Genomic DNA, 22535 nt, shown 5'->3' on the forward strand with positions numbered 1-22535 from the left:
TTGATCTCGTAATCCATAAAAGCCAAACATTTCTTCCCTCACTTGAAGATCTGAAGTTACATATCGAACCCAAAATATCAACTATGCAGTATCACTAACATCTGTTGACTCATCTAATGCTAAAGAAAAATATAGTCTTTTAGTTGTTCAAGCAACTGATTTTCTATGTCTTTCGCTAACTCCAGGATTCTGCGGACAATTGTTCTTCGACTGACTTGCAAATTATTTACTTCTTGAAGAATATCATATTTTATTTTTGAATCATAATTCTTCAACAGAGTTTCAATTACCACAATCAATATTTCTTTTACTAGTTCAGCATCAGGAAATGATTTCTTTTTTTTGGCTAGAATCCAAGCTACTTTATAGCTAGCTAAAGTAATTAGTTCTATCGATGAGAAAAATCATTTTAGACCTCCATATTGTTCATGAAGTTGTGCTTTCAGACGGTTGCTAATTTCATTCATAAGATTTTTTCTATCAACTGGAAATTTTATATCAAATTCGTTGTGAAATTTGTTAAAGTGTTGGTTAAGGTTGTATACTTTATTATTCCTAAAAACTTTGTTAAACAAAAGACACACTGGTTTATTATTTACTTCAATCACTACAAATTTCAACTTCCAACTTTCATTAAATTCTCGTTTCACGTTTTTCCAGTCATGCTACATTCTCTTTTCAGTAGTAATACCAGAATCAATTAAATTGTCTTTATTTTCTAAGTGTTCACCATCATCTGGATTCTTTCGTTTTCGAATTATCCACTTATCCATATTATGGGATTAAAAACAAAATATTTTTAATCACTTGGAAGTTGCACAATAAAAATGTGTTTGCAAGCGCATGCAAAACAACGCACACTTGATAACAAATATCTAAACCAGACTAACGTTACAAAATGGGCGGAGTCTGTGGCAGTGACGAAGCGCGCGACATTAGAGATGACGTAAAGCAGTTCATTTGCTGATTACCACATTTGCGATATATATAAAAATAAATGATGGAAAAAGTTGATTTCTAAATTGGGGCTGGCCACAACTGTGCTATCCATTGGTCACATGTAACCAGTGGCCATGGGGTTGCCCACCCTTACTATAGAAAGTATATAACTAGTGTTTCGACTCGAGTTTGAATATCAGTCAATTAACTCAATTTCTCCCGAATTCTGATGGCATGTCAAACCCATTATCTTCAAAACAAGGAATCTTGATCAGAGACTCATCCAAATTAATATCAAAAATTAGAAATTTGTCTGAGATCATATGTCTTCAGAAGTTTGGAGACCCAGCTACAAAAGAAACAGAGCACGTTTGACTGAGGAAGACACATGAACGTATTGAAACTTGTAACTATATAAATCTGGTATTGTTCTGTAATAAAGGATCTAAACAACTAAATATTACCTTTAGTTACTCTTGTTTGGTATCAGATAATTAACACAGTCCAAGGTTATTGTTACTGTCTTCTCGGACCAAATCAACTGAACTACAAATAGGAAATGGAAGTGATAACAGGTCAACTTCTCTCCAACACCCATGATGTTAGAGATTAAAGAAAATAAGCAAGTACAGATACATTGAAGTTAAAAACTGCATGACTTAAGAATTAAATGCTCCATTTCTAGTTTCATTTAGAAAATGCCAATACAAAAAAATTACTCTGATATATGAATTATTTCTGGACGTAGCTGACTATGTTTATAGTATATCATTTGTTTGTTTAAAGATAAGCACAGGCCAAGACCAACACAATAGGCTATCTGTGTTCTGCCTAATGTTTTCTGCCCACCACTGGTATCGAAATCTGATTTCTAGCAGTATATGTCCGCAGACATACCGCTATGCCACTGGGGAGGACTCAGTATATAAAAACACTATTTTCTAATTCATAAACCAATATAAGTTTAATAAAATAAGAAACTATTATCAATAAGGGCCTGGCATGGCCAAGCGCGTAAGGCGTGCGACTCGTAATCCGAGGGTCGCGGGTTCGCGCCCGCGTCGCGCTAAACATGCTCGCCCTCCCAGCCGTGGGGGTGTATAATTTGACGGTCAATTCCACTATTCATTGGTAAAAGATTAGCCCAAGAGTAAGCGGTGGGTGTTGATGACTAGGTGCCTTCCCTCTCGTCTTACACTGCTAATTAGGGACGGCTAGCACAGATAGCCCTCGAGTAGCTTTGTGCGAAATTCCAAAACAAACAAATTATCAGTAAGCCTTATATAATGGAGAATATCACAAGTGAGTTATTGATTTAGTTAGTATATGGCGTGTAGCTGCTAATAAAATATACTCCTAGTAACTCAGGTCTTCTTTAAAATTTAAAAACAAATTCGATATACAAAACACACTTTGGTTTCTTTTTTTCAAGTTTTATCTCCCGCCAGTGGCCCAGCAGTAAATCTGAAGTTTTATATCTATAAAATCTTGGTTTCGATACCAATCGTGGGCACTGAAAAAATTGCTCATTGTGTAGCTTTGTGCTAAAGGAAATACATACATATAACAGCCTGGCATGGCTACGTGGCTAGGGCGTTCAACTCGTAATCTAAGGGTCGTAGGTTCGAACCTCCGTCATACCATACATGCTCGCCCTTTCAGCCGTGAAGGATTTATAATGTGACGGTCAATTCCACTATTCATTGGTAAAAGATTAGCCCAAGAGTAAGCGGTGGGTGTTGATGACTAGGTGCCTTTCCTGTAGTCTTACACTGTAAAATTACGGACAGCTAGTGCAGATAGCCCTTGTGTAGCTTTGCGCGAAATTCAAAAACAAAATAAAAACAATATGTGCATTCGTTAGCACGGGATAAACTCTAAAACTGGTGCCATATGAGAAACGTTTCCAAAATTCATGTGAAATCGTTTTCATTTTGAAAAAAATATCAACATTTTTTTCTACATTTTCGAGCACCTTTACATATATGTATATATGTGTGGGTGTGTGTGTAGGAAGACGTACCCAATGTGACAATAATCATACTTTCGTGTATATAGCATATACTCGCGTATTAGATGAATACGTCATCAAAACGCCGCTCGATAAACTGCGCAGACGTTATTCAGTAGTGAAAACCGACCGAAGAAGAAGGTGCGATTCTCAGCGACACCTTTTACTTGTGAGGTAGTTGATTTTATCTCGTATGTTTTTAATGATTTGTGTGGTGTACGAAACATTAGACAACGATGCGTCTACTTCTGTTGCTAACAATGATGTGTCTGAGTGTAAGTTTCAGGTCTTTAAGGAATAACAGAGCAAACTGGGAAGACGGAACCAGAGACCTAAACATTGCTGTAGTTTACCCAATTAATGGCACGGGAGGATGGCTTGGTGGCCAAGGATGTCAACCGGCGGCTACAATGGCTGTCCACGATGTCAACAAGTTACGTAATCTCTTGCCTGGGTATAGACTGTGGATACACTGGAGGGACAGCGGGGTATTATACATTTAAAATATTATTCATCTCATGAACTTCAGTGTAACAGTTACATACGATATATTTTGTTGTCGTTTTCGACCAGTAACAGCAAAAATTAAGTATTTGTTTGTTTTTAATTTTCGCGCAGAGCTATACGAGGGTTATCTGCGCTAGCCATCCCTAATATAATAGTGTAAGACCATAGGGAAGACAGCTAGTCATTACCACTCACTGACAACTCTTGAGCTACTCTTTTACCAATAAATAGTGAGATTGACTGTGACATTATAAAGTCTCCACGGCTGAAACGTCGAGTATGTTTGGTGTGATAGGAATTCGAACCCGCGACCCTCAGATTACAAGTCGAGTGCCCCCTAACCATAACCACCTTGGCCATTCCGGAGCCTAAATCAGAAGACAGAAATGTTTGTTAACATACAATATGGTTTATGAAATAAAGAAATTGTAATAAGATATAAAAACATCTTTTCATGTTTTAAAATAGTTTGTATTGAAAATTAAGACGCACAGCAATACTTTTTGTCTCGTTAAAAATTCATTGAAAGAATTTGGGTTCGAATCCCGTCACACCAAACATGTTCGCCCTTTCAGTCGTGAGGGCGTTATAATGTGACAGTCAATCCCACTACTCGTCGGTAAAAGAATAGCCCAAGAGTTAGCGGTGGGTGGTAATAACTAGCTGCCTTCCCTCTTGCCTTACACTGCTAAATTAGGAATGTCTAGTGCAGGTAGCCCTCGTGTTGCTTTGCGCGAAATTCAAAACAAACCAATTCTTCTTCATGGTCTACTTTTCGAAAGCGCTCGGGCTATAGGGTTTTTATTCATGTGTATGCACTTTGTTCATATTCGATAGTTTTATATAATTTCATTTTCTGCCCATAAATATAAATAACTCACCAATAATTACTTTTCCTCCCAATACAACCGTACTAACTGAGAAATAATAAATTATTATTTTTGCTGTAAATAACAAATTACATCACCTTGACTGATGACTTCTTGTAGTTTATTAAACGAGTTGCATCTCTTTTCCTTATCTTTTGAAGGGTGGAGGTGCATTAGAAAGAAAGATTGAGTAAAAACAGAGGGATTAGCTAACTGTATTATTTATGCCTTTCTGGCTAGTAAGTAAAATAATTCCTAAAAATAACCTTTTTTAATCACTTTCTTTCTGAACAATATATATATATATATATAGTCTTATGCTAGGAACCTGTCTCTTTTTTATCTAGTTGTATGTTTGTATTTTTAATACGTCAGTAGTTAAATTCTAGATTTGACTATTAGCAACAGTTTCTCGAAAAACTAACTTGAGTATTCTACCTATCAATAAAAACTTAAAACATTATTTTAAAATATCTTATTAATTTGTTATCAGTAAAGTTATTTTACAATTTCGTACAGTGATCCATCGGTAAGGATGAAGACTTATTATGTGGTGAGAACATCGCAGTTAGCTCATTGTTTAACTTTGCACTCAAAGTAAATATTTATTGTTCTTCAAAGATTTTTACTCATTACTATAGTGCAATCCTGGACTTGGAGCGAACGCACTCTATGATCTTCTTTACAATCCACCTATTAAACCTATATTAATGTGTGGCTGTAGTATCGTCTGTTCTACCGTGGCGGAAGCTGCAAAAATGTGGAACTTGGTGGTGGTATGTTTATTGAGGTTTCCTACTATGATTGTTTGTTTTGTTTTTTAATTTCGCACAAAGCTACTCGAGGGCTCTCTGTGCTAACCGTCCCTAATTTAGCAGTGTTAAGACTAGAGGGAAGGCAGCTAGTTATCATTACCCACCGCCAACTCTTGGGCTACTCTTTTACCAACAAATAGTGGGATTGACTGTCATATTATAACGCCCCCACGGCTTAAAGGGTGAGCATGTTTAGTGCTACCGATATTCGAACCTGCGACCCTCAGATTACCAGTCGAACACCTTAACCCATCTGGCCATGCTGAGCCTTTCTATCTATGATATTATACAAGTTTTAGAGCTTAATTAATTAGTTCTAACATTTAAAAGTGAACAATTAATTAGAAAGATACGATTCTTTTAATTAAATGCACGGTCTAAACAAACTGTAAAAAATGTATTTTTTATTTAATAACACTGGGGAACACTCATTTTGTTGCATTTAAAAAAAGATCTTTCTATAGTCAAGTTGAGTGTGTTGATTTCAAATCTGAAGTCGGTTTTTGTCTGCAAGCTACAGATTTTATGCAATTTGACATTTTTATTTATTTTTTAATGTTTCGTTATTATAGGAAATTATAGGAATAGCTTATCAATTTGTTTGTGTATTTTATTCAGGTAGGAATTTGCGTTTGTAACTTTTGCGTTTGTACACTTCATCTGGACAATCTCGTTTAATGCTTCAGCAGTAGTCAGCCATCATACTTTTGTCCCAGCGCCCTTGGTAGCGTTCTTCCATGACCTTTAGGTCTTGGTGGAATCGTTCTCCTTGTTCGTCACTCACAGCCCCCAGGTTATCAGGGAACTTATCAAGGTGGCTGTTCAAAAAATGGACGTGAAAATGCTTATACATGGTTTACGCAAGTTCACATTTGTACAATTTCATTAACCTCAAATTGCATACAAACTAGAGCTTGTAGAGAAAAACTAATTTCAGATTTGAAATCAGCGCCTAAAACTCCTTCAGAATCAGGTAAAATATCCAATGCAACTCAAAGTTACTGAAAAAGTGTTCCCCAGTGTAATCACTATTATTTCAACTTCATTTGGACATGACAAAAATGGCTGTAGTCGTGTGAAAGTTATGCACACAATTTTTATTGTGTAGCATCGATCATTCTTGAAAACGAATGTTTTTGTTCGTCTGTCAGTGATTGAATCAAAAGAAGAATTTCATCGATTTTGAAATATTTCACTTTCACAAAATAATTTCCTTCAATATAATTCAAAGATACTCTCAGTTGTTTTACCGTTTTAATATGGAAAACAGACATGTTCACAGCTCACACACACATGTTGTTTACATCTAATCAGACAAGTTCTCAGTTCAAACATACACAGATTTGATTAATACACAATCAGATGAGTTCTCAGGTCACACATACTTTTCATTGGTTAATATCTAATCAGACACGTTCTCAGTTCAAACATACACAGATTTGGTTAACACACAATCAGATGGGTTCTCCGTTCATATTTAGTATACTTACACGTATGTCTTGGGCCAAAATTTGTTCCTAGTTCATTCTTACTTTTGTTAGAAATAACGTATTACAATATTGCTTATTGAAATCAGAATATATTTTATTTTTTTCCTAAAATAGATTTTGATAACTGATTCTTTTCCCTCTAATGACACTGTTAAAATTTGATATGAATGTTCTGATTGTGAAAATAGACATTTTTAACCTGTCAGTAAAATATCTAACAGAATCCTAAAACTAGTTGAATGCTGTTGTTTTTATATTTTAAAATTATTTTTTTTAGTTATCCTTATGTTATTGGTTCTAAGGATTATACATTATCAATGAGAACAACACAGTTTCACTAGTGGTTAGTGTTTACGTCTTCTTTTTTTCGTTATCCTTATGTTATTGGTTCTAAGAATTATACATTATCAATGAGAACAACACAGTTTCACTAATGGTTAGTGTTTACGTCTTTGGTTTTTCTTATGTACCTTAATGGTATATCGCTAATAGTATTGTTTGTTTGGTTGGAAATTTCGCACAAAGCTACTCGAGGGCTATCTGTGCTAGCCGTCTTTAATTTAGCAGTGTAAGACTAGAGGGAAGGCAGCTAGTCATCACCACCCACCGCCAACTCTTGGGCTACTCTTTACCAACGAATAGTGGGATTGACCGTCACATTATACACCCCCACGGCTGGGAGGGCGAGCATGTTTAGTCTTCAGTATAGTTAGAAGACATGTAAAGTTTCAGCAGTGAAACTAAACTCTTAAGAATCTATAGTTTTATTGAGGATGTTGAGTACTTCAGCATCACTTGAATAATTAAAAACACATTTAACATATTACCGTTAATTATGCTAAATGCAAGGAAATGCACTTGGATTATTGGAATTTGGAACACATGTGAAGCCAATTAATTTAGCAACTGACTCAAATTATTTTGATATACTGATGGTTGATAAGCCATTTGAGACATTAAGATAGTACTTCCTTGCTTGTAGAGATAAATATCACTTGGATAATTGTAGACAGTTTTGGTTTCCTTGTCTGAGAGAGGATATTGATTCATTAGAAAGGTTGCTGGTGAGGACTGCTATAATGGCTCTGTGTATGGAAGAGCTAACTTCTTCCGTCAGAAAAGAAAAGAAAGAGGTTATTTCATTGAAGCTTACAAGAATAACTATGATATCTGAAGGATAAAAACATCATATTTTTTGTGGTATGTTTATGTGAAGACATTGGACGACCAGATGAGAGGACATAAGATTTAAGAATTGAAAAGTCAGATTACAATCCAACTGAGATAGTTTCTTTAACAAGTTGATTGTCTGATAGAATACGTTATTAGTGGCGTGACCTGGCGGGTGTCTTGGTCTATTGCACTTATATATAATGAATATGTATGTACATACTTATATAACAGTAATCAAAACGCATAAATATAACCGAAATCACCATGAAAAACGCGTAACTAAAAACAAATTGGCATTTTGTAAAAAATTGTACTAAATTAGCGCCAGCTGGCATTTACTACTCTACTTTGCACCAGGATCATGAGCGATATATATTTCTAAAGAGTTTTAACGCACGCTGATAGGCTGAACTATCTTCGCTGTAGCAATCACCATAGACAACACATACGAGGTCTGTTCAAAAAATACGCGGACTGTTTGAATTGAGCGGCTCCAGTTGGTTCCAGGGGAATCCGTTGGTGTCGCTAGGTTCGCACAGATCAGCTGATTACGACGCCATTTCCCGATTGCAGATATCTTCATTTGTGTATTAGCTGCGCGGTTTTAAGTGAAGTGCGATTTTTCGTTTGGCGGATGTCAGAATAAATGACCTGAAGGAGCAAGGTTAAACTTGGAAAATCTGCGACTGAAACTTTTGCTATGCTTAACACGGATTACGGTGATGTTGCTATGAAGCGTACGGCATGTTTCAAGTGGCATAAACGTTTTTAGGATGGTCGACAGTCCATTGAAGATGATGAGCGTCCTGGACGTCCTTCTACGTCAACTGATGACCCACACGTCGACAAAATCAACACCTTGTTGCGGGCAAATCGACGTCTGACTGTCAGGGAGCTTGCTGAAGAGTGTGGGATATCAGTTGGATCTTGTTACGAGGCTTTGATCGAAAAATTGAAGATGCACCGCGTTGCTGCGAAATTTGTGCCTCAGAACTCGTGAGTTTTTGGCCAAACATTCGATCACTGTTCTTCCCCACCCCCCTACTCACCTGACCTTGCTCCTTGCAATTTTTTCTTGTTCCCCAAACTCAAAAGACCCTTGAAAGGAAGAAGATTTGAGACGATTCCCGAGATTAAGGCAAATGTGACGAAGGAGCTGGAGGACATTACAAAAGAAGCGTACCAGGACTGTTTCAACAAGTGAAAACACCGTTGGGATAAGTGTGTGCGTTGGGGAGGAGAGTACTTTGAAGGGGTCCCAGACCTGTAACTTCTAAATAAAGTACATTTTGTTTTATGACGTCAGTCCGCGTATTTTTTGAACAGCCCTCGTATAATCAGTACTCGCCCAGTCAACAATGGCTATATCTCATGTAAATAATATCTTGTGTCACTGCTTTTTCAAAAGTGCAGCAATTATGTATTTATGCTAACAATAGATGAGTTTGTTTGTTTTGAATTTCGCTCAAAGCTACACGAGAGCTATCTGTGCTAGCCGTCCCTGATTTAGCAGTGTAAGACTAGAGGGAAGGCAGCTAGTCATTATCACCCACTGCTAACTTTTGGGCTACTCTTTTACCAACGAATAGTGGGATTGGCTGGAACATTATAACGTCCCTACGGCTGAAATGGCAAGCATGTTTAGTTTGAGGAGGATTCAAACCCGTAACTCTCAGATTACAAGACGAGCATCTTAACTTCCTATCAATGGATGAGATTCGTGTATTCTTATGCTGACTAAAATATTACTTTTTTTTTTGTTTGTTTAGTTTTCCCAAGTCCCAATCAAAACTTGCTTTACATTGCAACACGGAAAACACGCTACTGTAATTTACCATCAGTAATAGCGGAAACCGACGATTCCATTTAGGATAAAGGTTCAATTGACAGGTTTAAGTATAGCCGTCTTTAATTGCTAACAGTTGATCGTAGGAAAAACACTCACTCAGTTCTTCTACTGTCAAAACGTCCCTAATTCTTTCAACCAAACAAGGGAATTGGCTTTCACTGTTATAACACCAACACGTCTGGCATCATGGCCCGAACTCTGGAATTTTTTTGTCTATATACAACATGTTGACCATTAAGCCACGCCAAACGTAACGAAAATGTTAATTCTAGAACAAAAGAAAATAAATATTGCGGGAAATTATAAGACAATTTGATTAGATTAAAAATTGATTTAAAAAAAAACACAGTAACTGCAGAGTCTTTGCCTGTTACTGGATCAATTTTATCCATAGAAACGCTACGATTTAAAAATAGATTATATGAACCACTCAGGCAGAGATACCTCGTACATGTATTTATTATTCAATGACGTCATGGAAAAAATTATCTTGTGAAGACATTGCACGCTCTTCTTGATGTGTGTTAGGAGTTTTTAGAAGATAAACACATAATAGACTTTTTGTGTAATATACTTGCTTATTTCGTTAATGTAATTGATGAAATATAAATTTTACATCTGACATGTTCTACACCCTTAGGTGTCCTATGGTTCTAGTTCTCCAGCACTTTCGAACCGCAAACGTTTTCCGACTTTCTTCCGAACACACCCATCAGCCACCATCCATAATCCGACACGTATTAGATTGTTTCAGAAGTTCAAATGGTCTCGAATCGCCATCATCCAGGAAGCAGAGGAAGTCTTTATGTCGGTATGGTTTAATCTTAAGGAAAGGAATTTTCGAAAGATTTCAAATTTGAAGAAAGTTCGTTTATTTACTTCTGTTGTGAAATGTTTTAGCACTGTCAGAATAACTTTTCTATACCAATCTTTTTAAAACAAACTATGAAATAATCGGCGCTTTATATAGACGTATCAGCGCAATATCAGTATTAAAAAGGCTGAATGAAAGTCTTGTTTATATTTGTCTTACACGATTACTTTGACTATTTAGTTAAACAAACATACGAAAAATTATTCATTCGGATTAAATCGTTTTTTACCCTCTTCCAGACTGGTGAAGATTTAGAGGAACGTTGTGAGGAAGCTGGTATTGAAATTGTAACGAGACAGAGCTTTCTCACAGACCCAACAGACGCAGTGAGAAACCTAGTGGTAAGGAAGTAAACTACGATAATAAACTAATTTTAAAAAAACATGGGAAAATAAAAATGTTTATAATTATGATTTGATGAGCGTTATTTATCACTCAATTCCGATTGTATCAATTTAAAATTCGATACGATCGTGTCCACGTATTTCTTTGCGCGGAAATTCTGAAACGACAACGTCATAAACAAACGTCATTTGAGTAACCAATAACATAGAAAGTTTTCTTCAGGACTTTATTTTAAAACATTGTTGATTTGTTAGAGTAATGAAGTAAGCTTCTCCCAGTTTCACAGTACGAAGATTGAAAAACGTGTTGTTGTTGTTTTTTTGCAAACTGTTACCTGAATTCGTTTTCACCAGGACTGGCTTTCATTACACCATCTTTTCACTGAGTTTTTTTTTTTAATTTTACTAGAGACAAGATGCACGAATTATTGTTGGAATGTTCTACGGAGCTGCCGCTAGGAGGGTTATATGCGAGGTGAGTTTGTGTGTGTGTGTATGTGTTTGTTTTATCACAAAAAAAGAAAGAAAATAACAAACAGATAACAGACCTGACTTCAAATTTCTTTAAATGTCTGTTTGTGGAAGGATGAGGTATAATTCCACCAAATTCAGCCATCTTGATCCCACACGATGCACACCAAAACGCAAATACAAGAATAAATAAATAAATAGATTCGATAAATGGAAGAATATGCAGCTGTTAATACAAGACAAATATTTCACAGATAGTTTTAATGCTACAAAACTTTTATGCGAGTTTGTATTAAGTTAATTTCTTGGATTTTCTTTTAAAATTATAACATAAACCAAGTGGAGAGTAATCGATTAACTCATTAATGTTTAATATATTATCTGATATTGTTTCGTAGTAAGCAGTTATATTAATATTACCTTCAACAAATGAGTCAAAGATTTTTGTTTTGTTGGTCCTTAGTAAAGTGATATATGTCAAGATGAATACATACTTCGAGTTACACGAATGTAATGTTTACCTGCGAGTTGATAGGCCTAACATATTACTGTTGAGAGATTCTGGAATATTTCCTGAAAAAAACAATAAAAAATCTGATACATATCTTTGCAAAACTGTAACATTGCTGGGGCAGGTTGGGAAAAATACTAACTTGAAACCATATTTCTATAAACCGGCTTAGTAGTTTATCTCATCAGAAATTTCAAAGTGACAAAGTTCTTTAACAATTGTTTTGCCCAAAAAAGGAATTACATTCTGTAATACAAAATTACTATATACTAATTATATAACGGTGAAAACTGGGTTTCGATACCTTTAGTTGGTAGAACACAAATAACCCATTGCGTAGCTGTGAGCTTAACAACAAAACAAACAAAAGTTTTGCATTCAAATTTTCGTCGCTTTCTAACACTTAGGCCTACAAACAGAAAGTCTACGGCAAACAGTACGTCTGGTTTTTGATTGGCTGGTATGAGGATGACTGGTACACCATTCAGGAACGTGGATGCAATTGCAGTGTCGAACAAATGAAAGAAGCTTTGGATGGTCACTTCACCACAGAAGCTCTGATGATGAACCAGGGCAATGAACGAACCATTTCTGGAATGGTCAGTCAGTAGCATGTATTTACTTTTAATCAATTTATAGTTTGAGATAACGCATTAAATGTCGAAATGATTTGACATTATTTCTTATTTTGTTGAGCTGTCTTCACTTGTCATCTGACTTGATTATTAAATTTATACTGTTCGATGTACTTTCTAATGTTTAAATGCACATTATACTTGTTTTTACAACATACTTTATCTAAATTTCATGCAAGCAAATTCTAACTTTTTTCGTTTCATCTATTTATTTTTATTTTAAATAAACAAAATTAATGGGTTTTTTTCTTTAACCTCACGACATTTACAGACGTCGGAGGACTTTCTTACACGTTATGAAGAAGCTTTGATGAGGTTCGGCTACGTTGATCGATTACCCGAGGGACACCAGGAGGCGCCACTAGCTTATGATGCAGTATGGGCTGTGGCCTTAGCCCTAAACAAAACAATCAGAAGACTATCTGAAATGGACATGTCGTTGGACGATTTTACATATGAAAACTCAAAAATTGCTCGAGAGATTTATTCAGCCATGAACACAACACAATTTCTGGGCATTTCGGTGAGTTTGTTATTGTTAAACTTTAACTTTTTCTTTAACTTTCGTAACTCTAATGAAAAGATAATTTATATGTAATCATAATGCATTTGTGATTTACACCTTCTTTCTTCCATCACCACCTAAGTAATAAGTTTCGATACCTCAGGTAAACATCTCAAAAACTCGATTTCCTGTTGTGGTTCAATCTCTGAATATATAAACTTAGACTATGATGCTTGAAATTATAAATAAAATTAGTAAACTAAAAAAATTAATGTTGTTTGTGCTAGCTGAAAGTTCTTAGTCTTTTTTCAGTAAATATATACAATTTTTTATAACATTGTATTTATTTAATGTTTCATTCAACTATAAAATGTGCTGTTATCGATGATGCAGTCCACGAATTCCAAAATGTTTTTAAGGAATAAAATAGATTGGTGAATGAAACTTGTGCTGTTTACTTTAATTACTTGGTATCAACTCAGAAAAAAAAAAGGCCCGGCATGGCCAGATGGTTAAGGCACTCGACTCGTAGTTTGAAGGTTGCAAGTTCAAATCCTCGTCACACCAAACACGCTCGTTATTTCAGCTGTAAAGGTGTTATAATGTTATGGCCAACCCCACTATTCATTGGCAAAAGAGTAGCCCAAGAGTTAGCGGTGAGTGGTGATGACTAGCTGCCTTCCCTCTAGTCTTACACTGCTAAATTAGATAGCCCTCGTATATATCTAAATCGGGAAAAAGTTTTTTTCATTTAATAGAGCTTTGGAATAAGTATTTATAAAACACAATATTTAAGTGGAAGTTTTCGTTTTTACAAAGGAATGTATTTAGTATACGTACACAAACGTAAAATAATTCACCAAAGGAACCTACTGGTCATAAGTTACTTACTTTTTAATAGTAAAGTTACTGATTAGTGATAATTAGATGACAAATGAAAAATCTGATATGTTTGCTTGTTTGAGTTTCTCCGAAGCTACACGAGAGTTTGGCTTCACTTATTTTGAATTTCGCGCAAAGCAACAGGAGGGATTATCTGCGCAAGCCGTCCCTAATTTAGCAGTGTAAGACTAGCGACTGCTAGTCATTACCACCCACTGCCAAATCTTGAGCTACTCTTTCACCAACTAATAATGAGATTGGCCGTCACATTATAACATCTCCACGGTTGAAAGGGCATGAATGTTTAGTGTAATGGGGTTTCGAAGCCGCGACCCTCAGATTACTAGTCGAGCGCCCCCTAACCACCTAGCTATGCCGGGGCGCGTCTGGCATATTCACACAACGTTTTTACTTACACGACAAAAGACAGTGAGATCTTACATGTTCAAGAAACGTTTTCTGCTCAAAGTATTTACGAGACAAGAGATAGATCTAGAATGTTTAGTAAGCATTCTGCTTGGGGTATTCACGCTAAAGAGTGTAGAAGAAAAATATTTTGCCACGAGGGAGATATGACCTGTTCAAGATATTAAAACTAAAAGAGAGAGAAAGGCTTAAGATCTGCCAGAAGAAACATTTCTGGTCGGTGTTATTTACACGATACTGTTACCGTGTTCTTTTGGCAGACAGTCTAAACAATGTAAGTTAAAGTAAAATGGGAATGAATGGTATTGATTAGACAATGCCATAGGTTAAGTTACTTCTATCCTGAGAAACGTTCGTTGGAAGTCCGAAAGTACACTCGTACAAAATAACGTTTTATTTGTTTCAGAATTTATGTGCAAAGCTACACAAAAGGCTATCAGCGCATAGCCTTCCCTACATTTGAACTGGGAAAACCTAGAAGGAGGACAGCCAGTGAACTGCATTAAACGCCAACTCTTGGACTACTTTTTCTGACCTATTACCGGGACTTGACTGTCACTTTTATAACACACCCACGGGTCCAAAGTATGGAATGTGTTTTTACGGCAACAGATTGTGAATCGAAAAATTTCGGAAGCCTTATCATTCTAACTAATAGGCCAGAAGCGATCTCAGAGTAAAACTAATAGGTCAGAATATGTCTCAGACTACAAAGGAGATTACAGATTACAAAAAAAAATTTACAAAATCTTTTTTTCCTGCAAACAGACCTACATTGGAAGAAACTAGAAAGATGTTGATTCAAACATCAAGGAATACAGAGACAACATAAGATTTGCGGGGAGAAGGAAGAATCACTATATTCTGTTAACGGATCACACAATAAACTGAATAATTACAAATTCATGGTCACAGAATATTTCTCGAAAACAATATACATCAACGAAGCTTTCTATATAAACACATGTAATCTCCATAAAGGGTAAGTCTAGGTATAAGTAGCCCATTGTGACGGTCAACAATATGAGCCTATACAGTCGTTGAAATTCAGTAATATTAACTAGTCACACTTCACTCTTATAGAATTCTCAATAGTCATTTCCAGTCTTAGTTAATCAGAAAAAAATTGTTGCCAAGACTATTTCACTACTTACTCATGACTAATGACTCTGACTAAGTAACACATTTGATACTTTATCTTTGGGCCCGGCATAGCCAAGTGTGTTAAGGCGTTCGACTCGTAATCCCAGGGTCGCGAGTTCGAATCCCGGTCGCACCAAACATGCTCGCCCTTTCAGCCGTGGGGGCGTTATAATGTGACTGTCAATCCCACTATTTGTTGGTAAAAGAGTAGCCCAAGAGTTGGCGGTGGGTGGTGATAACTAGCTGCCTTGAATTAGGAATGTCTAGTGCAGATAGCCTTCGAGTAGCTTTGTGCGAAATTCAAAACAGATAAACTTTATCTTTGTTTATTTGTCAAGAAGAAATATTTGACGCGATCAACATAAGACAGGTGTATAGATAAGAAACACTTTGGATAATGTATTTATACCAGAAGAGAAGGGCTTAGCAGGTTAGTTTTATCAGAAAACAGAGAGGTTGAATATATCCAAGAATTGCTCTGGGTAGGCTATTTATATAAGAAAATAGGGGGTCTAGTATCCCCAAGGATTGCTCTGAGCAGGATATTTATATCAGAAAACAGGGGTCTATTATATCCAAGAATTGCTCTGGACAGGTTATTTAAGCCAGAAAAGAGATGTCTGAAATATTGAAAAAGGTATTAAATAAGAGTTTTACTTGATGGCCGTGCAGTGTTGAAAGAAATTCTGGTTAATATATTTACTCGTCATAAGAAAGTTTTGAAATAGTCAAGAATCAGATTCTCTTTAGTATAATTACGTGAAAAGAGATATATAGTAAATACTTTACAGTGACTGGTCATGAGTCATTAGGTTAAGAAATAAATGACCATTTGTGCTTCCAAAGGAAGTGAGATCTGGTTAAGAGTCAATTTAAAGTTGTAAATTATCTCTCAATAACTATTTACTGTGTTTTCAGATTTTTTTATAAATTCTCCCCTTATGGTCGTGTATATAAACAGATCACTGATATTTTTAATTACTTTATAAAATATTCAAGAATATTTTGGTTTTTTTTCTACAGGGTTACGTCGCTTTTTCTTCTAAAGGAGATCGCATTGCTTTAACACAAGTGGAACAGATGATAGGTAAGAACGGGTCTAAGATAGCTCGCTTCAGAATCTCATGCAATGAAACAAACAATCTATGTATACACGTTCCTACTTTTGAACTGATGGACTAGAGGGAAGACTGCTAGCCAACATCATTCAGTCTATTGGGCTTCTATTGTCTGATCGAATAATGGACTGGTGTCATTGTTTTAGTGCATCTGCGGTTTCAAGTACGTAGCGAGTCAAAACCGTGAACACTCGAATATACATTCTAGGAGCTTTGACGTATGGTACTGGTTAGGCCTGATCGACTCCCCGACATCTAACATTATAATTCCACTTTCAGCCATGAAGTAATTATAATGTTACGGCCAATTCCACTATTCGTTAGTGAAAAGAGTAGTCGGGGAATTGGCGATGGGTGGTTAGCTGCCTTCCCTCTAGTCTGTTACTACTAAATTAGAGATAGATAGCGCAGATGACCCTCAAGTCGCTCTGCACGTGCCCCCCAGTGGCACAGCGGTATGTCTACGTACTCATATTGCTAAAAACCGGGTTTCGATACCCGTAGTGAGCAGAGCAGAGGTAGCCCATTGTGTAGCTTTGTGCCTAATTATAAACAAACAATTAAAGCTTTGCACGAAATTCGAAACAAACCAATTCTCCTTTAACTCTTCTTTAATTGCTTTTTGTTTGTTTATTTTGTAGTTAAGCACAAAGCTACACAATGGAATATCTGTGCTGTGCCCGTCATGGATATTGAAACAAAGTTTTTATTTAATGTTGTTAATATACAATACATTGAGTGCTGCATTAGTAGCAACTGTCCTGTTATTAGTAATCTGATTTGATCTTGCATAATTGACACGGGTACAATAATTATAATTGCATGTTTAGAAATAGTTCCTAAATGCGTCTATTAATTGCTGATATAGGGTTTTGTGAAATGTTAACGAAATGTAGCAAAAAAAAGTGTAAAACGAGTTTTTAACCAAAGTTAATATATTAACAATAAAAATTAGAATTGCAGTATGTACAGACACACAAAAAACTTAAAGCGTGATTAAAGGATTCTGTTAATTATCTTTTTAGTTTTTCGGAAAATGTAAATATTTTATAATTAATTTACCTTATCAAGAAGCTGGTTTATAATGTTACATTTTATTGATTCGAGCGCATTTTTCAAAGTTATAACCTTTTTTTAATTAGTTTCTATTACTTGTGAACTTTGGGGTATTTTTTATTTTATTTTATCGTTGGTTTTTAATTTTCTTCAACTGAAATCTTTATTTATTGGAGTCGGTCCCTAATTTCGAATTGATAGACCAGAGGGAAGACAGCAAGTGAACACAACCCACCACATAACAACCGAATAATGGAATTTGAAAGTCACCTTTATAACTCATCCACAGCACGAAAGTTTATTTTATAGTTCTAAATATCGCTTATTTACCCCACTTTTAATTGATGTTTACATTAAATGATGTAATAAATTTTATGTATTCAGCGTACAGACTAATTTTATAGAGTGCTGTGAAGAAGTTTCCCATTACGTGTAGTTTATTCTGCATAGCATGATTTTTTTATTTATTTTTCACTGGAACCTTCGCTCCACAGCCCGAAACATTGACCATTGTGCTACATTTGATCTTGTTTTAAGGTAATTGTATATTGTTTCATTGCTATTATTTGTTTGTTTAATAAATAAAAAGACATTTTCGACATGCACCTCTGAATGTAAACACTTCGATTAATCTTGCATCTTTTAGACGGCGAATACAACCTGCTTGGTTACTATGACACCCAGATGGACAACTTGACCTGGTTCAAGAAGGAACAGTGGAAAGGTGACTTAACAACATTTTGTACACTATCAATAGCGTTAGAATGTTAATAGTACGGTTTTTATATCCTAAAAATGGATTATATAATACACGTACAAATAAATTCCTAATCAAATGATCTTTACCAACGGGTCACTGAGAATAAAGGTTAAAATTATTTATGTATTTACACATTTTCAGAAAACACGATAACAATTTAATTTTCTAAATCAGATTAACTTTATATTCGTATATATATAATAGCCTGACGAGTAGTCACCGTTCTTAACCTGTTACAACAATCTGATGAGATCTGACAAATCTAACAGGTAGATTACACTATGTAACAAAATTTTTACTTTTTCTTGTGTTATTTCCCAATTGCTTATGCCTAAAGTAAATGGAAAAGACCTAATTTTCTCTTCAAACTTTGCTTTTGTGACCTGGGAGTGCATAACGAAAACATGATGGGAGACTATATTTGGGGGCTGATACGTGAAAGTGATTTACATTACAATCGCAAATCTCAAAAAAACTACTCACTTCTAAACATTTTTGTATAACTTTAGTATAAATACATGTAAATCTTGATTCATATGTTGTTTTATTCAGACCTTATGTAAATGAAAATGTGCAAATTTGCCCATTTTTACATAGAAAATAAGTTAATTTCTAAATTTCATTATCCAGGTCACAAAAGCAAAGTTTGAAGGAAATAATGGCCATTTTCTGTACTTTTACAACATAAGCAATTAAGAAATAACACATACTATACAGGAACAAAATTTGTGTTACATAGTGTTAGTAGTGTTGAGATGTGTGTAAGGTGACAAAACGTCGTAAATTAAGTGAGACTGAGAGAAATAATTTATAGATTGTTGGAAGTGTAACAAAATCAGTAAGTATTCACAACACTTTACTGTATGTAACAAAACCAGTAAGTAAGTATTCACAGCACTTTACTGTATGTAACAAAATCAGTAAGTATTCACAGCACTTTACTGTATGTAACAAAATCAGTAAGTATTCACAACATTTACTGTATGTAACAAAATCAGTAAGTAAATATTCACAGCACTTTACTGTATGTAACAAAATCAGTAAGTAAGTATTCACAGCACTTTACTGTATGTAACAAAATCAGTAAGTATTCACAACACTTTACTGTATGTAACAAAATCAGTAAGTATTCACAGCACTTTACTGTATGAAAAGTAATGGATAAAAAAACATTCCATAAACTTATTCTTGGTTTATGACACATTATTTCAAAGATTTACAATTTAATTTATCTTAATAACAATGTGGTTTGTGTACATGTCTTTTATTTTCCAATAAAAATCGCTTAAAGTTTTACTTATTTTCCTCCAAAAATCAGTCAGAGTTTTTATGTATTATCTTGTAAAGATTGGTCAACATTTTATTAAGTGAAATAGTAATAAGTGTGAACAGACTTATATCTACATATTGCTAATTCAAGCAACCAAGATATTGTAAGGTTCATAACTGAAAGTAATGAAATAATTTTAATTCTAATTGAGTGATAATCTTCACTCACTGTGACATGTACTGCTCTCAGTTTCCAAGACAAAATTACCTTTAAAAACAGTCATATGGTAGCAAGTTTTCCTTAATTTCTGCTTTTAACTGCATTTCTATAGAACATATAGCACTGTGCAATATTTTTAATATAAGAGAATGTTTCATCATTCTTTCCACATTATGGGGCTAATTCTTCCATATCATCACAGAATAAAAATTTCAACACTATAGTAATGATTCATTGATGCCTGTTAACAACTGAATGAGTCAGGGTGAAAATACTTATGACTCTTTAGGCTTTCTATATATTTATTCAAAGAGTATGTCATAAGTGTTCTGCTTAAATGAATAAAATTATAAGATGTAAGGTCTGAAATAACTGTCATGGTACTCCATGTAGTGTCTTAATTATATAGACAGAAGCTAGCAAGGACCTAGCATATGGTACCGGTATATGCAATTTAATTGCATTTCACAAATAAACCTAAATAAAAACAGTGTTGAACACTCTATGTTAAGATTTGTTGTCATGTCCCAGCTCAAAATTGAGTCCTCAAAAAGGACTACTTTATGGTAAGTTAGATAATAGGAACGAATGAGGCAGAACACCTAAAGTCAATTATATTTATGTTAAGTATCTATGTTTATGTAGCCTTTAGGACAGAAGGAAGACTGCAACTGATCTCAAGCATGAGATAAACAACTACGTATCAAATGACAGAAAAGAGTCCACATCTACAGTATTGAGAAGACTCAACGAGAATAGAATATTTGGTCATGTAACAGTTGAAAAACCATTATTTCGATTTCAAAATACTGCCAAGAGACTGAAATTTGCTAAAAAGTATGAAATATTTGGTTCAAAGCGTAGGTCGTACGTCCGTCTGAAGAAAGGTGAAAAATACCTTAATGCATAGCACCTACCATGAAGCATGGGGAAGAAAGTGTGATGGTTTGGAAGTGTTTTTATTCTGAATTGACAGGAGATATTTCCAAAATAAATAGAATAATGGACCAGTACAAGTATACAACTGGTAAAAGATTCCACTACAAAGAAGATAAAGACCCCAAACATTCATTCATCTAATGCAGAAATTGTTTAAATAAGAAACTTCTGGAGTCATTCAAATGATGGAATGACCCCACAGAGCTCTGATCTCAACCAAATTGAGCAGATCTAGGATTTCATAGATCAAAAACTTGACAAATCTAATGTTACTTCCAAAGAAAATTTATGGGAGTGTATTAGAGACATTTGGAGTAAAACCTCAAAGGACACTTTCATTAAATAATTTGTAACAATACCTGAAAGACTGTCTGGAGTTATTAAAATAAAAGGAGGACACACAAACTATTAACTGTTTGCTGAACTCAAGCACCTCTACTGAGTTTCTGTTGTTCTAACTATGAATAGCAATAACTTTTGATGTTTGACATGTGATTTACCTTTCATTGTTCTTTAAAAGTAGCCTGAAATATAATTTTTGATCTTGTCCTAACAGTTTTGTACAGCACTGTACAGACATTCTTTTAACAGCAAAAGTTAAGCGTATCATGACACTGTGACAGAATAGTATAAAATAAAAATCGAATAAATAATCAATGTTAATACAATATAAATAATGTTGTGTGTTAATTCATACCCTATAGAATTTATTTGGTAAGAGATGTAAATAATACTGATGGTAATTACAGTTCAGTTGGATGATCTAATTCACATCGTAACAGTTTGTGTCATGAAAGTTGATAATACTTATAGGGTCTAGATTAGTAATGATGTGTAATTAAGCATAAACCTTTACTTCGTCTGTTATATCCCACCTGGAATTTGACGAAAGGCGTTATCGACACTAGATGTTGTATAGTTGACGATTACAACATATTCTCCTTTAATTTCACTCATAGGTTCTTGGAAAATTTGAATTGCGTACGTTGTTTAGAGTTAACACTTACTCTGCCCTACAGCGTTTTCCAAAGTTTCGACATTCACGCCCCCATTTGATTAATATACTCTCTTATGGGTCTTCTTTTTTTTCGCTCGCGAAAACAACGACCCAAATTTAGCAAAAAAAAAAACAAAAAACATGTGAAATTGAAAAACAGATTAATGGCGCCAGACCGCAATCCGATAATAAAATATAAAAGAGCTTCTTATGATTGAAAAATATACTTGTAAGTGAAATATATAAAAGCCTTGACAGGAACATAAACATAGAAAGAAAGGAGACTGTGGTGTTTGTAGATGTTGTTTATCTTTGGATTAATGATCGAATAAAGCTGATCATATTAACTGGAAGTGGAGAAATAATGTTCAAGTGGAGAAAGAAGAGTCATCAGAAGCACAAGTGACATGAGAGGTCAAAGTCGAATTAGAAGAAAGCAAGTTGTATGATATTGATTCTAAAGAAGATGAAAACGGTGAAACCTCTAAAACCATTATTGATATATCCAGCTGTATCGTTTTTCATACTTCATGGATTTCATGTTTGAAAACAAATACTCTGAATAATAGAGCCAAGTAGTTTATTTCCATCAATCAACGCTTTCTGGGATATAATATTTCAAAATTTGACGCGACGCCTACAGAGGTCGTTTCTCGTGACCTCGGGTCTTAAATAATTTTTTTTTTATTTTGCTTAAAGCTAGACAAGGGTTATTTGCGTTATTCGTTCCTA

General features: G+C 34.9%; 1 protein-coding gene across 3 annotated transcripts in view; it reads left to right on the forward strand.

Annotated features, from left to right (window-relative positions):
• Nucleotides 1-3055: 3055 nt before the first annotated feature.
• The window catches only part of LOC143243783 (gamma-aminobutyric acid type B receptor subunit 1-like), a 34820-nt gene continuing 15340 nt past the window's right edge, over nt 3056-22535 (forward strand). The window contains exons 1-9 of one of the 3 annotated variants that reach the window (XM_076487439.1): nt 3056-3438; nt 4968-5102; nt 10294-10464; nt 10767-10868; nt 11281-11346; nt 12261-12452; nt 12760-13011; nt 16468-16531; nt 18265-18342. In XM_076487439.1, coding sequence (XP_076343554.1) covers nt 3187-3438; nt 4968-5102; nt 10294-10464; nt 10767-10868; nt 11281-11346; nt 12261-12452; nt 12760-13011; nt 16468-16531; nt 18265-18342 — 1312 coding nt within the window. In that variant the 5' untranslated portion in view covers nt 3056-3186. The remainder of the gene's footprint in view (nt 3439-4967; nt 5103-10293; nt 10465-10766; nt 10869-11280; nt 11347-12260; nt 12453-12759; nt 13012-16467; nt 16532-18264; nt 18343-22535) is intronic. The other 2 variants (XM_076487437.1, XM_076487438.1) reach the window with 2 other exon arrangements.

Source organism: Tachypleus tridentatus, chromosome 2, assembly GCF_004210375.1.
Source record: "Tachypleus tridentatus isolate NWPU-2018 chromosome 2, ASM421037v1, whole genome shotgun sequence".
NCBI classification, from domain to species: Eukaryota; Metazoa; Arthropoda; class Merostomata; order Xiphosura; family Limulidae; genus Tachypleus; species Tachypleus tridentatus.